This window comes from Amblyomma maculatum, chromosome 3, assembly GCF_055883805.1.
Source record: "Amblyomma maculatum isolate TAMU_Amacu chromosome 3, ASM5588380v1, whole genome shotgun sequence".
Lineage (NCBI taxonomy): Eukaryota > Metazoa > Arthropoda > Arachnida > Ixodida > Ixodidae > Amblyomma > Amblyomma maculatum.
The window spans coordinates 219,620,667-219,641,630 of NC_139346.1; the positions used below are offsets into that span (position 1 = coordinate 219,620,667).

At 47.6% G+C, this 20,964-nt stretch overlaps 1 protein-coding gene across 5 annotated transcripts in view; it reads right to left on the reverse strand.

The window, feature by feature from the left end:
• Positions 1-16,841: 16,841 nt before the first annotated feature.
• The window catches only part of LOC146197749 (uncharacterized), a 523,674-nt gene continuing 519,551 nt past the window's right edge, over positions 16,842-20,964 (reverse strand). For all 5 annotated transcript variants that reach the window (XM_084599657.1, XM_084599656.1, XM_084599658.1 and 2 more), the window contains one exon: positions 16,842-20,260. In XM_084599657.1, the coding sequence (XP_084455783.1) occupies positions 19,333-20,260 (928 nt within the window). In that variant the 3' untranslated portion in view covers positions 16,842-19,332. The remainder of the gene's footprint in view (positions 20,261-20,964) is intronic.

Consider the following 20,964-nt stretch of genomic DNA (forward strand, 5'->3'; position numbering starts at 1 on the left):
CAGACGCGGAGTACACGACTTCCACCGCTGCAGGGAGGGCAGCCGCCCTTCGTATTTTTTTTTCTTGCAGGAGAAAAAAAAAAGCGCTCTGACGTAGAGTCACGTGGGAGCGGCGAAGCCCCGCCCGAACAGGTTTGACGGCGTCCGGCGGCCCTTTCTGTTTGAACATCGCGCCGCTCCATCCGTCGTGCGGTGTCCCCCGCCGGTGCCGCCTCGACGGAGAGAAGCACCGGCTGTGAGAATGAGGCCTTACGGCGGCTGATCGCGTCATTACTAAAACATTTTTTTAGAACAGCTTGGCTCACAGCGTTGGCCAACCGGACTGATAAAGCAGCATCTTCACGGTTCCTTTGTTCAACATTCCTACCAGTTGACATTTCCTGCGTGTCAACCCACCAAGCTTTCGTGGCTGCTGCTGATTCCTGCTTCGTCGCTTGAGTCGCATTAAAGGTCGGGATTAAAGTGCCCGGCAGTGTTAGTAACATCCACGCTATTGGGCGAAACAACGTCGCAGTACTGATTATGCTACGCTGAAGCGCTGCTCGACGACGATATTTTCTTGCAGGTGCGACAGCAAGCAGACGAAAAACGCGACCCGAATGCGTCATCAGATTTTGTGCTTACGCGATCACCTACCTTGCCAGTAGGGGGCGCTCGTATGGCGTTCTCGTATCTTTGACGTCATCGCGCGCTCGTGTCCGGAGAGATCGAAACCGAAATTAGCCCTGATAAATGCACTGATAACAAATTAATTGATCTGTGCTGGGGCTTTTTGGGTCGCAGTCCCTCTGTTTTGGCCCACTGTGGATCGATTAATGCAAAAATACCGGAACAGAAAATGTACGTGTCTATACTCCTTTCAGTGAACGAAATCAGCTGCGGCATTGGGTTCACGACCCCGTTGAGCGGCAGGCCGATATGTGTGCGCTGGTTCTTCGTCCGCTTCACGCAGCCGGCGCGCGTGACGATGCAAGTCGCAACGAGCTCACCACGCCGGCTGCAACCAACGCCTACATATCAGCCTGCCGCTGGGACTGGGCTGTCTAGTCACGGCCGCAGCTGATTTGGTTCACTCGGGCCACAATTGAGAGCACCACAATCGTGGCACACGAATGCGAAAGTCACGTGATATTTTTTGCATTTCGTGGGCTTTCTTTAGGGCTTGGAAAAATGATACACATGAGGCTTTCTTTATCGGAAATAGATGGAATGGGGGTTTTAGAAGATTCTCGCCTACTCTGCATAACACATCTGTTGTCTAAAGGCAATAGTTAATAAATTAGAAAAATTATCTTAATTACTAATTAGTTAATTAAAAAATGCCTGTGGTGCACCAGATGGCTGGCAGCTCTACACAGGTGGTTTCTCTGGCCTATCTCAATTGTTTCATTTTTAACCCTTGGCTAAAGTTAGCTGGACACCCTGTATATATTTACCGAGCAGACTGAGTCTGTCAGAACAAAAAAGGGCGACGTCATTAGCATAAGCCAAAACCTTAACTTTAACATTGAGCCAGGGAGAAACCAAGCAAAGAATTGTGCCAGATGATTTCAGCGGCATAGGCATGGTTACATCTTGGTTAACAATTAGTTTTGTATAGACCAACACCGATCTGTGACGTAGGCACGATGCGGCGGCGCTTCTGTCGCCAGGCTGGGCCGACTGGGGGTGAAAATTAGGGTTAGTGGCCATAGGAATACATGGAACCGAAAGATTTCAAAGCAGTTTTCTCATTTCACGGGGCATCTATGATGTCGTTATTCCGCACAGAGCAACCATGAACATCCTAGAACAAACAGTGAAAGCATGAAATCTCATTACCGAGGCGAAGTAATTTTAGAACACCGCGAAAACGAATGGGGGTGCGAGTTGGGAGGGCGACCCACAGAAACACGTGTAAACACAACTTGCTGCAACATTTTTCTCGTTTCGCAGAACACCAGAAGTGGTAGCCGGTCGTTAAACGTTGGCCAGCGCTTTAAGAGCACCGGACGCGTTATTCGGAGGTCGTGGGTTCGGTTCCCACCATCGGCACGTTTTTCTTTCTACTTTGTGTTTATTTATCTTTCCCCTAAACACATTATATTACTAATTTATGTAATTATCAAGTAAAAATTAAAAAAAAAGTATGTGACAAAGTATGCCGCATCATTGCGGTGGTAGTATACTTTTAAAACACTTCGTTGTCTAGAATCTGAGTTAGGAATGCATTGCGGTAGTGCGGCCCATACAAAATATATGTAAAGAACGGTTCGCAAAGAAGCTGACTTTTGCGGCTACGAAAGCAGTCGTTTGTTAAGAGCTTGTGCATTATTTTAAAGCCATAAATATACGTATGCAACAACACTCCGCGTCTGACATCCCTGTAAAGCATATTTATCAATAAATATGTGCGTCGCGTTTCCAGACGAACCCCCACGTCTAGGAAACGAGTCGCCCAAGCGGCTTTTCTTTTCTTTTCTTTTTGAACGTCTTGTATCATGCCCCGACATTCTAGAGCACTATATAGCGGAAGTAAAAACAAAACAAACAACAACATTGCAAGGGCTGGCGGTTTGCACGAGCCGCATAAGGCAGTAATGATGCTGTCGAGACATGGTTCATTTTGTAAATTGAGAGGGAAAAAACGCGAATGGCTCGCACGGGCCAACACATGCGAGATCGACGCCAGTCCAGGGAAGTATCAAACTACTCGCCAGAACTTAAATCATGAATGTCGGCGATGTCGACGGGCGGACAGATCCGGACACATAGTGCAGTCAGTCGTTCGCTCTTGAAGCGTAGCTTGAATAGGTCCGCGTCGCAATGCTTTGCATTTATCTGGCCTCGATATCGAGCAGAGTCGCCACCTTGCGGCTCAGCGGCGAAACCTACTCTGTGTGGATGCGTTTTCGCGTCGCGTGCCAGCCCGCAGTGATTTACGCGCGCGCATGCGGCGTGTACAGGAGTGTTTTTGTTTGTTTCGCGGTTCCTGTGCGCTTTTGCTTACCTATATGCCTCTTTAAAAATAACTATGAACAGTCTATAACCCCACGCTTCATTAAAAAAAATATATATTTGTCCGTATCGAGCATGTCATGCTTGGATAAGGACATCATCCATCGCGGTCTTCGGCGCTTGAGATCCTTTGACATGCAATGTCTCAAACGAAGTGGTACTGTCGTTACCGCCCTGTCAAAGCAAAAAAGGTCGTTGCCGTCAATAAAAGTTAATGCAAACGCTCAGAAATCGCATATTCCCGTTTCTGTTTGGAATACCGCAGCTACTAAAACATATGCCACCGCAGACTGCTTTATATAGCAGAATGCAGTTTGAACAAACCACTCTATGCCTGCTATGCCGTCTGTATACACGATAGAGTTGTGTGAGTACTTTTTTTTTTTTTTTCGCTTTTAAACCTCTGTCGCGGTGTCTCAATGGTAAGGGCGCTCGACTGCTGATTTCGAGAACGGGGGATTCAATCACAACCGTTTCTAAAGGCGTTCCTCTGCTGTGGGATTTGACTGCACAATAAACAATCCCACGTGGTAAATGTGGTGTTAATAATGAAAAAAAAAAAACGACACCAATACCAGCCTCTGCAATCATCCGTCATAGCCGATGCCGCTTTCATGCGTTAAACCCGGGCCAATATGCATTTCTTTTATTTTATTTTGTTGTTGAAGGCTTCTGTGCATTCGTAAAAGTTTTAGTGAGCACATTTTGCTTTAGAGAAGTGCTTGAATGTTTCGGAAACATATTCCCTGCACCTAATTGTTACCCTAAATATTACATAATACACCTAGCTCAATGTACTTTACTGGTAGCCTATTATAATCATTATAATTCCTTTTCGTCCAAGTGCTGTCTTCCGACAAAACCCGTCATTTCTGACAAGGGGAGTAAAACAGCTTGATGCGGGCTTATATATCAGTGTTTAGTTCGGGAATAAATACATTTTTATAGTCACATGATAAGATGACCTCCATTTCTTTCGGAATAGTTTTATATCCGGCATCTGTTTTGGAAGCAACCCTAATATTTTACTTCGCATAAGATTTAGTCACTGCTAAATAATTAATGATAAAGAAATTTTCAGCCTGTAAAATTGCTTCCCAGAACATGACAGTGCCCATGCGCAGTTTATAACGATGTCTTCGCAGCGAGGAATTCGTAGCTTGCACTTTAACGTTACTGAAAATTAATCGCTGATCATTGTAAATTTTGTCAAGTGTGTAAAAGTTCTCTCACACGGTGAAATTTATTCGCATTGCAAAACAAAATAATTACACTACTAATTTACCGTTATATATTAACATCACACACATCAGAAATCCCTTATACTTTCCTCGGTTTCAGGAAATCATTTACAGTTAGTGGCGCATGCGTTAATACACTAACACATTCTATGACAGTGGCCGCAAAAAGCATCTCGGCAAATTCAATCCACTCAGCGCTATACACGTCAACAATCAGCTTTCCTGTGCGGCGAGGTTTCCTGTATGGTGTCGGCGTGATCTCATTTTTGGGGAATACTTGTGCGTGGTTGTCTGGGCCAGAGTTGATGTGCACTCAGTCTAAAGCAACTCGCCATGCAGTGCGCTGCCAATGCTACATTTAACCTGCTTAATCATCGAGTCAAGTACGATATAATGAACCAGGCTTTCTCGATTAAATCTAAATTACTGCAGGTCAGAGCACGAACCATGTATCTGCGTGGGCTTGACACTAAATTCGCAGGTCTCACTCGCATGAGACACCCGCAAACTGTTTAAAAGTCGATAAGAAAAACAAAGCTGTCATTAGGCAGGCCCAAGCATTAGGCGCGTGAGCGCGGTACAGCGCAAGAAACGTGCAAAGTAAATCTACAGAAGACTGGTGGTTGCGTGCTTTGTTTTCCTCAAATCCGCTCTTCTTCTGCTGCATTGGCGAAATCGTTGGATTTTGTTTCTGCAATATTGCAGAAATTCTGCAGAAGACACGTTTTCATCGCCAACAAACCCGCCGTAAACTCGAAGCAGACCTTCGCAGCGTGCGTTTCTGCGAGCGCCGCCGTCTGCCGATCCACACTACCGCAGTGACGGTGGCGCCACCTCTAGGTCGATCCGATTTTTCGGGCACAGCTAGTGTCGACACGTAGATTCCGATCAGAAATCTGCCGAGAATTGCATGCACGTAAGAGCACCGCACGAAAAGCCGCGTGTTTGCTCGGTGGACCGTCGAAAACGACACGGCACTTGCTCAATTCAGCCTGGCTGCGCTGCCCGCCGTCTGCTGCCAGCGACAATATCATCGATGCAAGCTCCCTATATTGAATACCTGCGCATGAGTTATTTTCAAACGGACGCCCACGCGCACACAGCTTTTTGTAGTGGAGGAAAAGAAATAATTTTGAGATAATTTTTCTAAATGGCGCGTAAGCTCTGGAATTATACAAGATGTTCCGCATAAGGTGTTGAACGTACAAAAGCGGCTAACAGAGTCCAGTGCGTGCGCACAGAAACAGTCAAATCCTCGCTCCCGCCGCTGCTACTAAGCGCCATATTCGCAGCCCATACCTCAATCGTACGAAAAAAAAAAAAAGGAAGAAAGCGTGCATACTGCCACAGCTGTGCTCTGGGCAGTTCCAAACCGTCACTCGTTTGAAACTGCGCCGTCACCGTTGGCCAGCCTGCTCGCACATCCTTTGCACGCACGCACGCACGCACGCACGCACGCGCGCGCGCACCCACACACACACACACACACACACACACACACACACACACACACACACACACACACACACACACACACACACACACACACACACACACACACACACACACACACACACACACACACACACACACACACACACACACACACACACACACACACACACACACACACACACACACACACACACACACACACACACACACACACACACACACACACACACACACACACACACACACACACACACACACACACACACACACACACACACACACACACACACACACACACACACACACACACACACACACACACACACACACACACACACACACACACACACACACACACACACACACACACACACACACACACACACACACACACACACACACACACACACACACACACACACACACACACACACACACACACACACACACACACACACACACACACACACACACACACACACACACACACACACACACACACACACACACACACACACACACACACACACACACACACACACACACACACACACACACACACACACACACACACACACACACACACACACACACACACACACACACACACACACACACACACACACACACACACACACACACACACACACACACACACACACACACACACACACACACACACACACACACACACACACACACACACACACACACACACACACACACACACACACACACACACACACACACACACACACACACACACACACACACACACACACACACACACACACACACACACACACACACACACACACACACACACACACACACACACACACACACACACACACACACACACACAAATTAAGCGAGCGCCCAGGGCAGCTCGAAGCCGTCAACGCGTCGGCCAGCCTGCCAGCCCCTCCTTCACCCTTCCGCGCATTGGGCTTGTTATCTTGTAGCCTCCTCTCGCTCCCTCCCAGTATACCAAAAAAAAAAAAAAAAGAAAACACCGGCAGGAGACGCAAAAGTGACGTAGACAAATGTAAATTTTGTGTCACGTGATCGTCCGCCCAGGACCTGTAATAATATTCTTCTGCCTTGCTTCCGCCTTGCACAGCGTTGCCAGTAGATGTCAGTTTCGATTTCGCGACAGTTCGGTTTTGCTGTCGGCAAAGTTATTCGCGACTATTGGCGCAGGCGTGGCGCAGAAGTAGGCAAAAAATCGATTTTGTAGCAGCATGTAGCAGGATTTCTGATTAGCGCAGTTTGACGCAGCAGTTCCACCACTACAGAAGGCAAATCATTGATATTGTGAGCCCTCCACGGATCTTCTTTCATTTGTACATACCATGATCTTCTTCTTCCTCTTGTACATACCATCATCATCGTCCCGCGGCGCTGGCTCCGGCACGCGCTTGGATTCTGTCCAGCGGAATAAAACGCCAGACACGGCATCCGTTGCCTTGCCGTCTCGACCTTGCCGTCTCGACGTGGCCTTCTTCCACAAGTGGTGGAGGTAAGACTTGATCCCCTTGCCGTTTTGTGCCCTGCCTCTCGCTGGAGCTGCGTTCCGGTCGCTGTTTACCACCTGCCACCATCGTTATGTCTACCGAGAGTACCCACGAATCGGCAGGACCCTCTACCTCGGCTGCACCACCCCCTCCGACTGTGCCCACACGACAACGCGACCCGCCGCTGTTCGCTGGTCGTCGCGATGAAGACGTCGATGATTGGCTGGACACCTATGAAAGATGCAGTAACTACAACCGGTGGGACGATGCTCTAAAATTTCTGAATGTTTCTTTCTACCTCATTGAGGTCGCCAGAACCTGGTTTATTAACCGCGAACCCCACACCACTAACTGGACCACATTCAAGCAGCAGTTCCGCCAGTATTTCGCGGACCCAGCAGTTCGGACTGAGGTCGCGAAGAACAAGCTCGCCTCTCGCCTCCAAGGTCCCGATGAGTCGTACGCGTCTTACATAGAGGCCATACTTGCACTTTGCCGGCGTATTAGTCCCACCATGCCGGAACCTGAACGCGTACACCACATCTTGAAAGGAATTAATTCTGTGGCTTATAATACCCTGATTGCCCAGAATCCTTCTACTGTTGACGCCATTATTGCGACCTGCCAACGCATAGACCAGCTGCAGTCCTCCCGATTGCAGCCCAGCATTGCTGCTGGCCCGACCTCTGCTGACCTGGATCTGCGAGCACTGATTAGAGCCATCATCCGGGAGGAGCTCCAAGCCCTCAAGCCTGTCTGTCGACATGGGTGCGATCATTCTCCCGTACCTTCTAATGACGCCGGTCTCCGCAACATCATTAAAGATGAGCTTGCAACCATCACCCGACCTATGGCGTCCGACCCTCCTGCACCCCGCCCAGCATCAACTTACGCGCACGTCACAGCATCACCCCCTCCTTTTGTTCCGCCGCCCCAACTGGCATCGCCCTACAACCACATCAACGCCGTGACGACGGCTCAGCCTACGCCACCCTACTACGCACCTTGGCGCCCCTCTCGCCCAGTGTGCTACTACTGTGGAATACGAGGACATATATCCCGCTTCTGTCGTCGACGCATTCAGAACGAGCGGCGTGGTTACGACGCCTTCGAAAGTGACGTACCCTCATATTATCAGCGACGACCTAATCCCGGCCCACCTCGTCGATCCTCTCCACCGCCGGTATCCTCGTCTGAACCAAGTGGTGCCCATGTATGCCGACGCCGGTCCCTTTCCCCATACCGCCGCTCTGTTTCTCCACTTCGACCAGCAACAACTGTTCCTATCCGTCACTCGGAAAACTAAGCGATGCAGTTTCCGGAGGTGAAACTGCACTCTGCGAACTAACCAAAAGTCCTCCTCATCGCCCGTACAATATGATTTCCGTTTCAGCTGAAGGATTACCGGTCGAAGCATTGATTGACACAGGGGCTGCAATTTCTGTTATTCGCGCTGATTTGTGCCGCCGTTTGCGGAAGGTAACGACACCATACGATGGACCTCAACTTCGTGGAGCAAATGACGTCCCTCTACATCCTTCAGCAAAGTGTACAGTTCGAATTGTTATAGACGGCGTCCGCCACCATGTGCAGTTTGCTGTGCTTTCACCGTGTGCGCATCAGATGATTTTTGGATGGGATTTTTTGTCGACCGCTTCAGCGTTAATTTCTTGTGGAGACCGTGTCATTCATATGACAGACAGTGATTTTCCATCTGACATTTCTGAAGGACGTCATTCCCTCATTGCCGCAGTTGATACTGTATTGCCTCCACAGTGCGAAAAGCTTGTTACCGTTGTGTCAGAACACATCACTGACGGGGATGTACTCATCGCACCATCTCATCGTCATCTTGCACGTGGAATTGCCTTCCCATCAAGTCTTGTACGATTCCGCAGTGGCTCAGCGATAGTAGCTGCCACGAACACATCCCGTGAATCCCTCGTGCTGACTAAAGGAACTTCCCTGCCATGCATAGTGGATGCTCACCCTATGTCCATGATGGTGCTCACCGCCCCGCTACCTCAGCAACGTGATTCATCGCACGTCTCTCTTCTCATGCTGTCGAAGACAATCAGTCCGGACCTCATGCCGCACCAACGCAAAGAACTGCTGGAATTGCTTCAAGCCCATCAAGCCATTTTTGACGCCACTTCCCCACCACTGGGACGGACTAGTGTTGCACACCACCGCATCATAACTGAAGGTAACTCGATCGTACGCCGACGACCTTATCGGGTTTCTCTGTCGGAACGAAAAGTAATCGAAGAAAATGTGAATGACATGCTCCGTCGCGATATTATTCGTCCATCAACAAGCCCATGGTCCTCCCCAATAGTATTAGTTAAAAAAAAGGACGGATCGGTACGATTTTGTGTTGATTATCGCGCACTCAACAAAATTACCCGTAAAGATGTCTACCCTATGCCGCGAATAGATGACGCCCTTGACTCTCTACAAGGGGCCGAATATTTCTCGACCTTGGATCTCCGCTCAGGTTATTGGCAAATACCTATGCATGAGAGCGACAAAGAAAAAACCGCTTTCGCAACTCCCGATGGCCTTTACGAGTTTAATGTTATGCCCTTCGGCCTGTGTAACGCACCAGCGACATTTGAAAGAATGACTGATACGGTACTTCGTGGCCTAAAATGGAGAACCTGTTTATGTTACTTGGACGACATTGTTATCTTTTCGGCAACTTTTAACGACCATCTCACGCGCCTGAATGAAGTCCTGACGTGTCTTTCTTCAGCGGGCCTTCAGCTCAACACCAAGAAGTGCCACTTTGCACAGAAGGAAATTAAAATATTGGGACATCTGGTTAGCCATGATGGCATTCGTCCAGACCCTGATAAAATCAGCGCGGTCTTGAACTTTCCTCGCCCACAACGGACTACAGATTTGCGCAGTTTCCTCGGCCTGGCGTCATATTTCCGGCGTTTCATAAGGCATTTCGCAACTATTGCGGCGCCACTTCATGAACTACTTAAAGCGCGAAGCTCTTTCGTGTGGACTGAACAGTGCAACACTGCTTTGACCGACCTAAAGCACGCCCTCACATCAGATCCCGTTCTTGGCCACTTCAGCGACAGCGCTCCTACCATCCTGCACACTGATGCCAGTGGTCACGGTCTTGGCGCTGTCCTTCTGCAGCGCGATGCAACTTCGCGTGAGAAAGTTATTGCCTTCGCCAGTCGGACCTTGACTCCAGCTGAGAAAAACTACACCATTACCGAGCAGGAATGTCTTGCCGTCGTCTGGGCTGTTCAAAAGTTTCGCCCCTACCTCTATGGTCGGCACTTTACAGTTGTGACCGATCACCATGCTCTTTGCTGGTTGTCTTCACTGAAAAATTTGACAGGCCGACTTGGCCGCTGGATTCTACGCCTGCAGGAATACAGTTTCGACGTCGTTTATAAATCGGGTCGCCAACACCAAGACGCCGACGCTCTTTCTCGCTGCCCACTTACGGAATCAGCCTGCTGTTTTTCTTCGCAAAGCATTTCTACCTCTGACCACAGCCGACCATCTCTTCCCCCGACGCATATCACAGCAGTTTCTTTTGACGATTCTGAGCACAAACACGCACTCCGCTCGCAGCAATTAGCTGATGCCTACTGCCGGCCCATCATCGACCGGCTTATCGGCGCTTCGAACCCGCCCAACGCTAGGCTTCGCCGACAGCTTCGCAATTTCAAGCTCGAAGATGGCATACTACGCCGCTACGTATATTGCCCTGATGGAACTCCTTGGCTCCCAGTCGTGCCGGGTGCGCTTCGCCCACGTATACTGGCGGCTTTCCACGATGACGCCACTGCCGGTCACCTTGGTTTTAACAAAACATATGACCGCGTGAAAAGTCGATTCTTTTGGCCTGGCTTATCTTCTACCATAGCTAAATACGTCACTTCCTGCCATCTGTGCCAACGCCGCAAGCGGCCGACTTCTTCGCCCGCTGGCCTCCTACAGCCTCTTCCATGTCCAGCCACGCCATTCGACGTAGTCGGCATCGACTTATATGGTCCCCTACCTCTCTCCGACAGGGGTAACCATTGGATTATAACAGCTGTCGACCACCTTACACGCTATGCTGAGACGGCCCCTGTACCGACTGGTTCCGCTGAAGAAGTAGCTAATTTCTTTTTGCGGTCAATTGTATTGCGTCATGGCGCTCCTCGGGTGCTTCTAAGTGACCGCGGGACGGCCTTCTTATCGACAGTCGTATCCGAAGTTCTTCGGGCCTCATCCACCCTCCATAAGACAACCTCAAGTTACCATCCCCAGACTAACGGACTGACTGAGCGATTTCATCGCACCCTATCGGACATGATATCCATGTACATCACACCGGATCATCGAAATTGGGATACTGTTCTACCATTCGTCACATTCGCCTATAATACTGCAGTACAGCGGACTACCGGTTACTCCCCATTTTTTCTCGTTTTCGGCCGTCCTCCCACGACAATCCTCGACACTTCCTTCTCTACGCCCGATTACTCCTCATCATTACCAGCCCAGTTCTTATCCCGTGTGACCCGATCCCGTCATCTTGCCCGCCTCAACACAGAAGCGTGCCAGCAAGACCGCAAGAGTCGCTACGATTCGAAGCATCGCGTGGTCTCTTTTCGTCCTGGTGACGAAGTGCTGCTCTATACACCACTGCGCACCCCTGGCCTTAGTGATAAATTTCAGCGCCGCTATGTTGGTCCCTACAAGGTCATCAACCAAACGTCCCCAGTAAACTACCAAGTCACACCTGTTGATCACCCCGCCGACCGACGCCACCGTGGAACTGAAATTGTTCATGTATCTCGCTTGAAGCCGTTTGTGCGCCGCGGTACATCGGTTGATTAGGAGCGGCCAGGCTGGCCGCTTCCGACCCCCCCGGCAGATTGTGTGAGCCCTCCACGGATCTTCTTTCATTTGTACATACCATGATCTTCTTCTTCCTCTTGTACATACCATCATCATCGTCCCGCGGCGCTGGCTCCGGCACGCGCTTGGATTCTGTCCAGCGGAATAAAACGCCAGACACGGCATCCGTTGCCTTGCCGTCTCGACCTTGCCGTCTCGACGTGGCCTTCTTCCACAATATAGATAATAGAAGGGGGCCTAAAACAGTGCCTTGGGGAACACCAGATATAACCGGAGAAAGAGATGACGAATGAAAACTAGCATCCTAGCATGAACGAATTGATAACGGAACAAGAAAGCACGAATCTAGTCCACAACCAAAGAATGAAGGTTCAAGCATGAAATTTTAAGAATGAGGCATGCATGAGGAACTTTATCAAATGCTTTTTCAAAGTCAATATGACATCCTTAGGAATGAAGGCATACAAGTGTCTCATTAAGGCAAAGAAAGAGTTGTGTGTCACAGGAATGACCTCTGCGTTGGTTAGGGTGACAAAAGTTATGCGATGTCAGAAACCTGGCAGTATGGGAATATTACACGTTCCATAATCTTACAGCAAACACTTGTTAGCGAGATTGGCCTGTAGTTAAGTGGTGATGACCGGTTATTTTTTTTATAAACTGGAATGACCTTCTTAATCCGCGTCGCATGGTAGCGGGGATGAAGAGACTGCTGGAAAACGAGAGATATGTGACCACACATAATTTTAGCATTTTTCAAAATTTTCGGGTTGATGCCATCAACAGCGGCAGATGATAATTGGGGTAATGATTCTATGATTTTTACTATTCCATTTGGCTCAATGATAATGTTTTCCATAGAAGTGTTGTTAAAACGGGATTTCAGGGAAATTATCAAGAGGTTCATGAGTGAATACAGAGCAAGATCGCTCATTTAGGACATTTGGAACATCTGAGGCGGAGTATGGAAGTCCAGAATGATCAGTTAGCGAGATTGTGCTAGATGTACAAGGAGATATAGTTTGCCAGAAGCACTTAGGATTATTTAGCAGCATATTTGGCAAGGTGTGTGAAAAGAAGTTACCCTTAGCTTGGGCTACTTTGGCGTCGTAGTTGGCAGAGATATTGTAATATTTATTCCAAGCGTTTGCTGCGTTAGTAGCTTTAGCCGCATGGAATAATAATTTCTTTTTGTTGTTTAATCATTTTAGTGTTTTATTATACCAGGGAGAATTGGGTCGCTATGTTATGCTGATAGTAGGGATGTGTATACCGATAGGGTGTTGCATTTTGGATTTAAAAAGCAACCAGTTAGCTTCAAGAAAGCGAATTTGAAAATCAGGGGTAAAGTTTTCGAGGAAAGCAGCAAGGTCATTGTTAAAACTGTCATAGTCACATTTATTATATAGCTTAAGAGTTTTCTTCATCTTTTTGTTATTCTGTAGACTACACGAGAAAGTAGTATAAATAGTCAGGTGATCGTTAAACCCTTCTAGATAAGTTATAGGCAAAAAGCTACCGGGCTGTAGTGTCAGCATAAGGTCCAGTGTTAGCAGAATGACTTGTTATTCTTGCTGAACGATTTATTATTTTTTCTAACCCAAAAGCAGGACACGCCTGCACAAACTCACTATCGTGGTTATTTTTTGAAAGTCGGACCATTTTATAGAAGAAAAATTACAGTCCCCGAACAATAAGATTGGTGTATTTGAATATAGGACTCTTAGTCTGTTCAGAACATTGTGAATCGAGTACTAAACGAAAAGTCATGGTTAGAAGGGTGATAACAAATTCCAATTGGAATCGTAGCAAGCCCAGAACATTTCCGGGGGAATGAAATGTTTACCTGTGAACAATGCAACAAGCGATCAGTGGCAAATAGAACCCCCCCCCCATCACACTTCTCTGCAATCTGTTCAGAAAATATCGAAGTTGGCAAGAGAGGGTAATACTTCAGCGTCGTTAACAGCAAAAGAAAGCCAGGTTTCGGATAATACAGCAATATGAGCGGAACATGATTCAATCAAACTGCATAAAGCATCACGTCTGGGAATGACACTGCAAATATTAGTAAATAGGAAAGATAATAGGAAATGGTGGACAGGCTTTGCACTGTGTTTCTGATGAAGTGATTGCTAGGGATCCTGTTCAACTTAGACGTTCAAAAAAAAATTTGTTGCTTAATATGGCCGTTATGATGCCCTGCAAAAAGTTGCAAAAAATGCATTAGTCTCCAATGGCAGAGTCAGTTGCTTGTTTTAAATAAGCAACAGACTCTGTCTGCTGAGACAACAGTGAATAGCATTTTAGATGATTTTAGACAACTTGGTAGAGGGCTAACTTTTACTTTTGAACAACCTAATAATGGCATGCTTCAGTTTTTAGATTTACAGTTAAAGTTTTTAGATGGACACGTTTGCTAGGCTTATTCCCCTCGTGCTCAAAAGGGTCTCCTGACGTATAATTCTGCCCACTCAAAAGGTTGTGAAAAGGGGCATCGCAACCCTCTGCACGGGTTCCTCGCTCCGGAAATCGTGCGTGCATGAGATGCAAACTAGTTGTAATAATCAATTGGACAGGCTTGTTGAAGCCAGCTTCCTTAAGCCGGTCTTGCTCCCTGTGGCGGAAAAGTTGAAGGCTGGCGAGAAATGAGAGGCCTGTAGTGCTACCTTAAATCTACATATTCACTCACGGCCTGAAGTGGCAAACCGGTTTAAAGTAGCGGCTGTATTCTCTGCCCCCCGCAAGCTTGCGCAGCTCAGCTGTCGCGTAACTTGCGATAGCCAAAAGATCGGCTGCCAGAAGAGGCATGGCCAGCGTTTCGTTAAGTGTGCCACCAACATTGTCCACGAAATTTTGTTGTCCTGCGGAAATTGGACAGACGGGACGATGTGTGAATGACCGACTTAGGGAACACACAACAGATATTGAAAATTATGATGGTGCGCACTGTAGGGCTTACACCAATTGTAAACCACGGTTCTGCGAAGTGAGGATTCTGGGCAGAGGTAGACAACAGACAGCTCGTGAAATTCTGGAAGCCTTTCATATCAAAAATGCGGGTCCGAGCTGTCTTAGTGACACTTGTGTTTTTCTATATGAAGCTGAACGAAAATTTTTGTCACGCCTACTGTGATAAGATTGATGCATGGTGTGTCTTGTTGCCTTGTACGCATGTGCATCAGCTAGGAGGGCTATATAGTATTTCATATGCTGACTCCTGATTAAACAGTTGGAGTAAGTGCCCATGTTGTCCTCTTTCTTGTGTTGTGTCCCTGTTGTGCTAAAAATCATTTGTTATGTATGAAAACCAACTAGATCAGCAGTTAACCCTCTTAAAGTCACTGCACCCACGCGAGATTTCAAGGTTTGACGTGTCATGCTTACTTGCAAGGAATTTTATCTCATCTTTTCTACGAATACTATGATGCACCAATAATACGAATAACCACCTGCTCTTCATGCTGAACGTGAACAACCCACTGCAGAAATATTGCTACGAAGATGACAAAGCGGGCAGTGGTGCGGGGCGGAGCGCTCGCGCCAGGCCCGCTGGCCATTAAAGCATTTCTCATCGTCATGTCATCACGTCGTTCAGTTTCTGTTGTGTCGCCGTGTTCCATCGCTTGTCATGCCACCTCGTAACATTTGGTTGGAGGTGCGGATGATCCCCATCCTCGCCTTGCACCGTTGAAGCCAACCGTACGCCGGGTCCATCTGTCGAAAGCCCGTGGAGATCGCAGCCCAGCTCTGCCCCAGCCCTTTTTGCTCAGACCCGACCAGCCGCTGTCCCCAGCCTCGTCCCCAGCCCTGACCACAACACACGACGACCAGGAAGAGCCCAAAGCCGACCCTACCGACCCCACGACGAAGCAACCTCACGACCATTCAAGCGAAGACAGCACCCCCGCCCAAGCTGTTCGGCGTGTCCATGAGCTTCGGCAAACGGTGAAGATTGGACTTGATGCTCCGGTGCAAGCAGTCTGCCCATCTTCGTGTTCATTGTGGTGTCCAGCGTTTCATGTCCCAATCCTGTGTCTGTGTTCATTGTCACGTCATGCATTGGATTTCTAGCAATTGATCGGGACGATCGCTCGGTGGCCCCGGGTAATGCTACGAAGATGACGAAGCAGGCAGTGGCGCGGGGCGGAGTGCTCGCGCCAGGCCCGCTGGCCATTAAAGCATTTCTCATCGTCATGTCATCACGTCGTTCAGTTTCTGTTGTGTCGCTATGTTCTATCGCTTGTCATGCCACCACGTAACAATATGCTGCAGTAAGTAGGAAGAAATAAGCAAAAAGATCACAAACAACCTGCCAGGCCAGGTCATCATCCACAGGTCTGTTTTGGAATTAGCTTTTCACTTCACGTGGTTCGAACAATGTAAACATTCAGTTGGAGAATCGACCAAAGGGGGGATGATTTCAAGGAAAGCTATATTTAGCTTAAATAGAAAAATGTCACAGATGCTAAGGTATTTCAAAACAGGCTGAATTTCTTTCTCAATAGCTACAAGATAAGCAGGCAATGTTCATAAGAAGCCCCCTCCAGCTAGACTATATTTTCAGGTGTGTTCTCAGTGTGCTAAGCAATGATTGTGATTTCAGTCTCGAGGTGCAATTTGTAACATTGCCGCTACAGTAATGCATAAATTTTAACCCGTCGTTTATAAAAGGCAACAGTAAAATCCACAACGTAAGTGATGGCCAAGAAGGGGAAAAAAAAAAGAATATACAACACCACAAGGTCGCTAGCTTCGCAACAGAGAGGAGGCTGGCTCCCCGATGTTGTCATTTATTTTCTTGCTGTACACTAACTTTTTTAAAACACTTTGGATTTGGTGCAACACCAAAAAAAAAAAAAAATAGGGAAGGGAAAGCAGCGCGAGACATCTCATTTACATACACACACGCAAAAAAAAACAAAAAACATTTCTTGGTGCGCAGCTCTGACGCATTTAGTAAAAATAAGGCAACTACGCCGGCATCCCCTGCTTTCCCTTTCTGTAGTTGCAATATATATATATATATTTATATATATATAGACAATTTTATAAATACGTCGCGAGTTGGCCCACTTACACAAGACATGATGGGTGGTGTTCAGATTTTTAGAAAGGATTGGGAACACGCATCCACCTCCTCATCTTCCACTAGTAAAACTGATCCTTAAATCAAACTGTGGCTCACAGGCTGTTGCACCAATGTTGATGTTTTTTTGTTGTTCTTATTCAGCAAAACCCCCAACCACACTCTTCTTTCCTACTACACAATCTGAACATGCTTGGTATAGCATTGCTTTATGACTCATATGCCCACCACAGTCAGATTAAGAGCCATCAAACAGAAAAGAATCAGCCTTGCAGGGGAATATAAATTGTGTACCCTTGTTCGTGATTACTCAGAGAGAAAAACAATTCAGTGAGCCCAGTTTTTCTTTTGGAAATGAGCAACGATAAATTCCATTCTTCCAGCTGACAAAAAAGAAAAAGATATGAAATGCCCACCTCTTCCTTTTCAAACATTATAAATATATATACACTGCCAAAACTGTGCGCTCCCAAGGGCAAGACTGCCACAGGAAGTCAATAACTGATGCGTTCTGCAGATTCTTGGTTTCTCTCCTCAAGTTGCAAGTGGCGAAAGTGGAAAATGCACTATCGCGAGAAATAATTTTGCAACAGCCACTGTGAGGAGGTATACCATCCACAATGCCAGATTAGCACTGACTATTCATAGTATGAAATAATAAATACCACCTTTACACACACACACGCACAAAAAGAAATAACATTGCAAGACAAGAGGACTTGCATCGCCGGCCAACCAGATGATAAAGGTGAAAAACGAACTTTGACGCACCGCGCACTAACAATACAAGCAGTGCATATCACAAAATTTAACGAACAAACAATTTAAAAAAAACCACTTTGAGGTGAACGAACATAACAGAGTCCCACTGTATGTATACAGCAAACCTGTTGCAGCCAAGAAAAGAGAACGTATCTCCATCTTTCTCTCTTTCAAGTCATTACTTAATATTTACACGAACATGCACACGCAGTAAACAAACAAATCAAACAGAAGAAACAAACACGCTTCCAGATGGTTTATGTACATTATGAACACACAGAATGTACACACACACAATTCTTGTCTGTATTCTTCACCACTCATTTTTCCCTCACACTCCTTTCACTACCGTAGGCAAACTATGGTACAAAAAAACAAGACGCACATGTACACACACACACACAGTTTTTCCTCCTTTAAAAACCTATGTACACACACACACACACATTTACACTTTTCTCCCCATCTCCCACATTCTTCCCATTTCACTTTTCTTCCGCATTTGACTTGACACGCTGGCACCCTCGCCGCATGACGAGACGTGTAATGGAAGTAGTCCATGTGAAAGCTCGACGTGCCGCTCAACAGCACAATCATAAATTTAAAAACAATAAAGAAATGACAAGACGGAAGAGAAGAAACATCACTATGGTTGCACATCCTCCACGGCCATCGCAGGTAGCAGCAGCGGGGAGAATGGGGGCAAGGTCGTTGGCTCATGCTGAAAAATCTAGCTCAAGTTGCATTGCGCACTGTACCACCATGTTCGTTGTATCGCCTGCTGTGGGATATTGGTAATCCATGGGTGTCATTTTCATGGCATCGTAGCATGAAGTGGACAGAACTGAATAGGGGATGGGGGGGAGGGGGGGGCAAACTTAAAGCCCTTTGCTTACGATACATATTAGTACACAAAGATGTATAAAGAAGGAACAGCAGCAGCCACTGCTTGAATAGAAGTGTGCATTGAAAAAGAAAACTTTACATGACTTGTGTGGTCGTCTGTAGAACCAACTCGAAGATCAATCGTTCATAAGCAGTGCCTTAGTTCTGATGCACTTTGCACATAAGATATGTTTAAAGAGCACTTCCGGAGATTCTTGACTGGAGCGTGAACACCCACAGCTTACTTTTCTCACTATTCCCTCTCCATGAAGATTTTAGAATGGTTCCCTACCAAGCACACACTTTCAAGTTCCTTTCTATCATCTCTTCCTAAATTGGCTCGCTCTCAGTTTCTCATCTTCTGCATCGCATTTCATTATTCTCAGATCTTTGAACCTAATTGCCATAAGAGTGATCACTGCCCAGTGTGAGGAACACGACCTTGCCCGCATTCAATTTTTGGAACAAAGAGATCCTCCCACCGGTGAGAAACCCCCTGCCGCCACTACCTCAGCTGCCCCTCTGCTTTGTGGTTGGCCAGTTCTCTCCTCTCCTTGGCATAGAGATCGTGGTGTGGGTCCACTAGCTTGTGGTTGAGGGGTGACAGTCCATGCGGTGTTGGGGGGCCACTGTTTGGTCCAGCGCTTCCACAGGGAATTAATGGAGGTGGGACAGCACCCTCTGGCCGAGAACCCGCAGCAGGCGGAACGGGACCATTCTTGGCTCCTCCACCCCTGCTGGATGCCGCCAGCCCTGCGAGGCCTCCCAGGTATGGATTCGGAGGACCTAACGGTGGAAAAAGTGCAGAGAATGGTGTTGGGTCGGTGGGCCTGAGTGGAGGAGCGGCGAGCTTGGTTTGCAGTTCCCTTTCAAGCGTCAGTCGATCAATTTCCGAGATGTCACGCAACCGGTCATGAAACGCTACCATGGGGTTGAGGAGGCGATAGCGTTCCCGCTCGAGGTCACCACGTGCGGCTGGGTGGTGGAAATCCAGCAGGCTCCGGTAAGGGTCGCTGCCAGGGGCTCCAAGGGGAGCAGCGGCTCCCCAGAAAGCTGCTCTTTCAGCAGCTCCGAGGCCCAGGAAATGAGCATTTCTAAAGTCCTCAGACGATGGAACAGGTGGCACAGCGGCGGCAGCAGGTGGTGGTGCCGGGCGTTTCCGCTCAGGTTCTTCAGGTTCACGCCTCTCTTCTTTCACCCTGATTTCAACTTTAGGCGGCACTGGTGATTCAAAGGGGCCTTCAACCTTGGGGGCTCGGGCAGGTGACCGTGTGGGGGGCTCTCGAAGCCATTCCGTTGGGCGTGAATGGGGCTCCCTGTCTCGGACAAGTTGATGGTGACTGTTGCTGGCCGCACGTGGATCCATATAGTCCCCGTTGCGTAGAATTCCTTCGGATAGATTGTGGTGCATGTGTAGCCTGTTCTCCCGGTCTCTGCAAAAAAACAAGCGAAAAATGAACACGCTGGAAAACAGCTTCAAACAGTGCCTCACAATAACATCCCTAAGAATCTTCATGTTTAGGTTAACTGTAGGATTCCACCAATACTTGAAATCTTTAATTGCTTCTAACGAATATTTGCAAATTGACCATTCACACACTATTTTTACAATTCAAAGTATGTGAACAGTGCGCGCTAGTTAGAGCATCTTGTTCTTGTCGCATCAATTTCCTGCAGAGCGGGCATCAAAAGTGCACATGTAGCAATGCTCTGCAATGACATCCCCTGAGGGCCACCACGATGCAGGTGCTGCGCACTCGTCAATCACAAAATGACGTGAATTGCGTCGCACCGCAAGTGGCAACAATGACGGCACCAGTAATGAAGCTGGGCGTGTGCTAGCACTGATGACCTTACGAAAAGATGGTCTCAGACTTGCAGAGGACGGGCAAGGCACTATCCTGCATGCATTGTTTCGCAGCGACCACTTTCGCACTAGACTTGCATACTGCCCAGAAACTGCATCTCTTAAGCATGCCCCACAGCAGTGATCTCTGGAGTCATGCCACCAGTGAAGAGATACCTGGCCACCTCACTATGTTTCCTCATAGCATTCAGTAAACTCTTTTGTCAAATAAGCAGTAAGTCGGATTGTCAACATTTTTTCTGCTGGTCATAATTGTGTTATTCAGAGAGC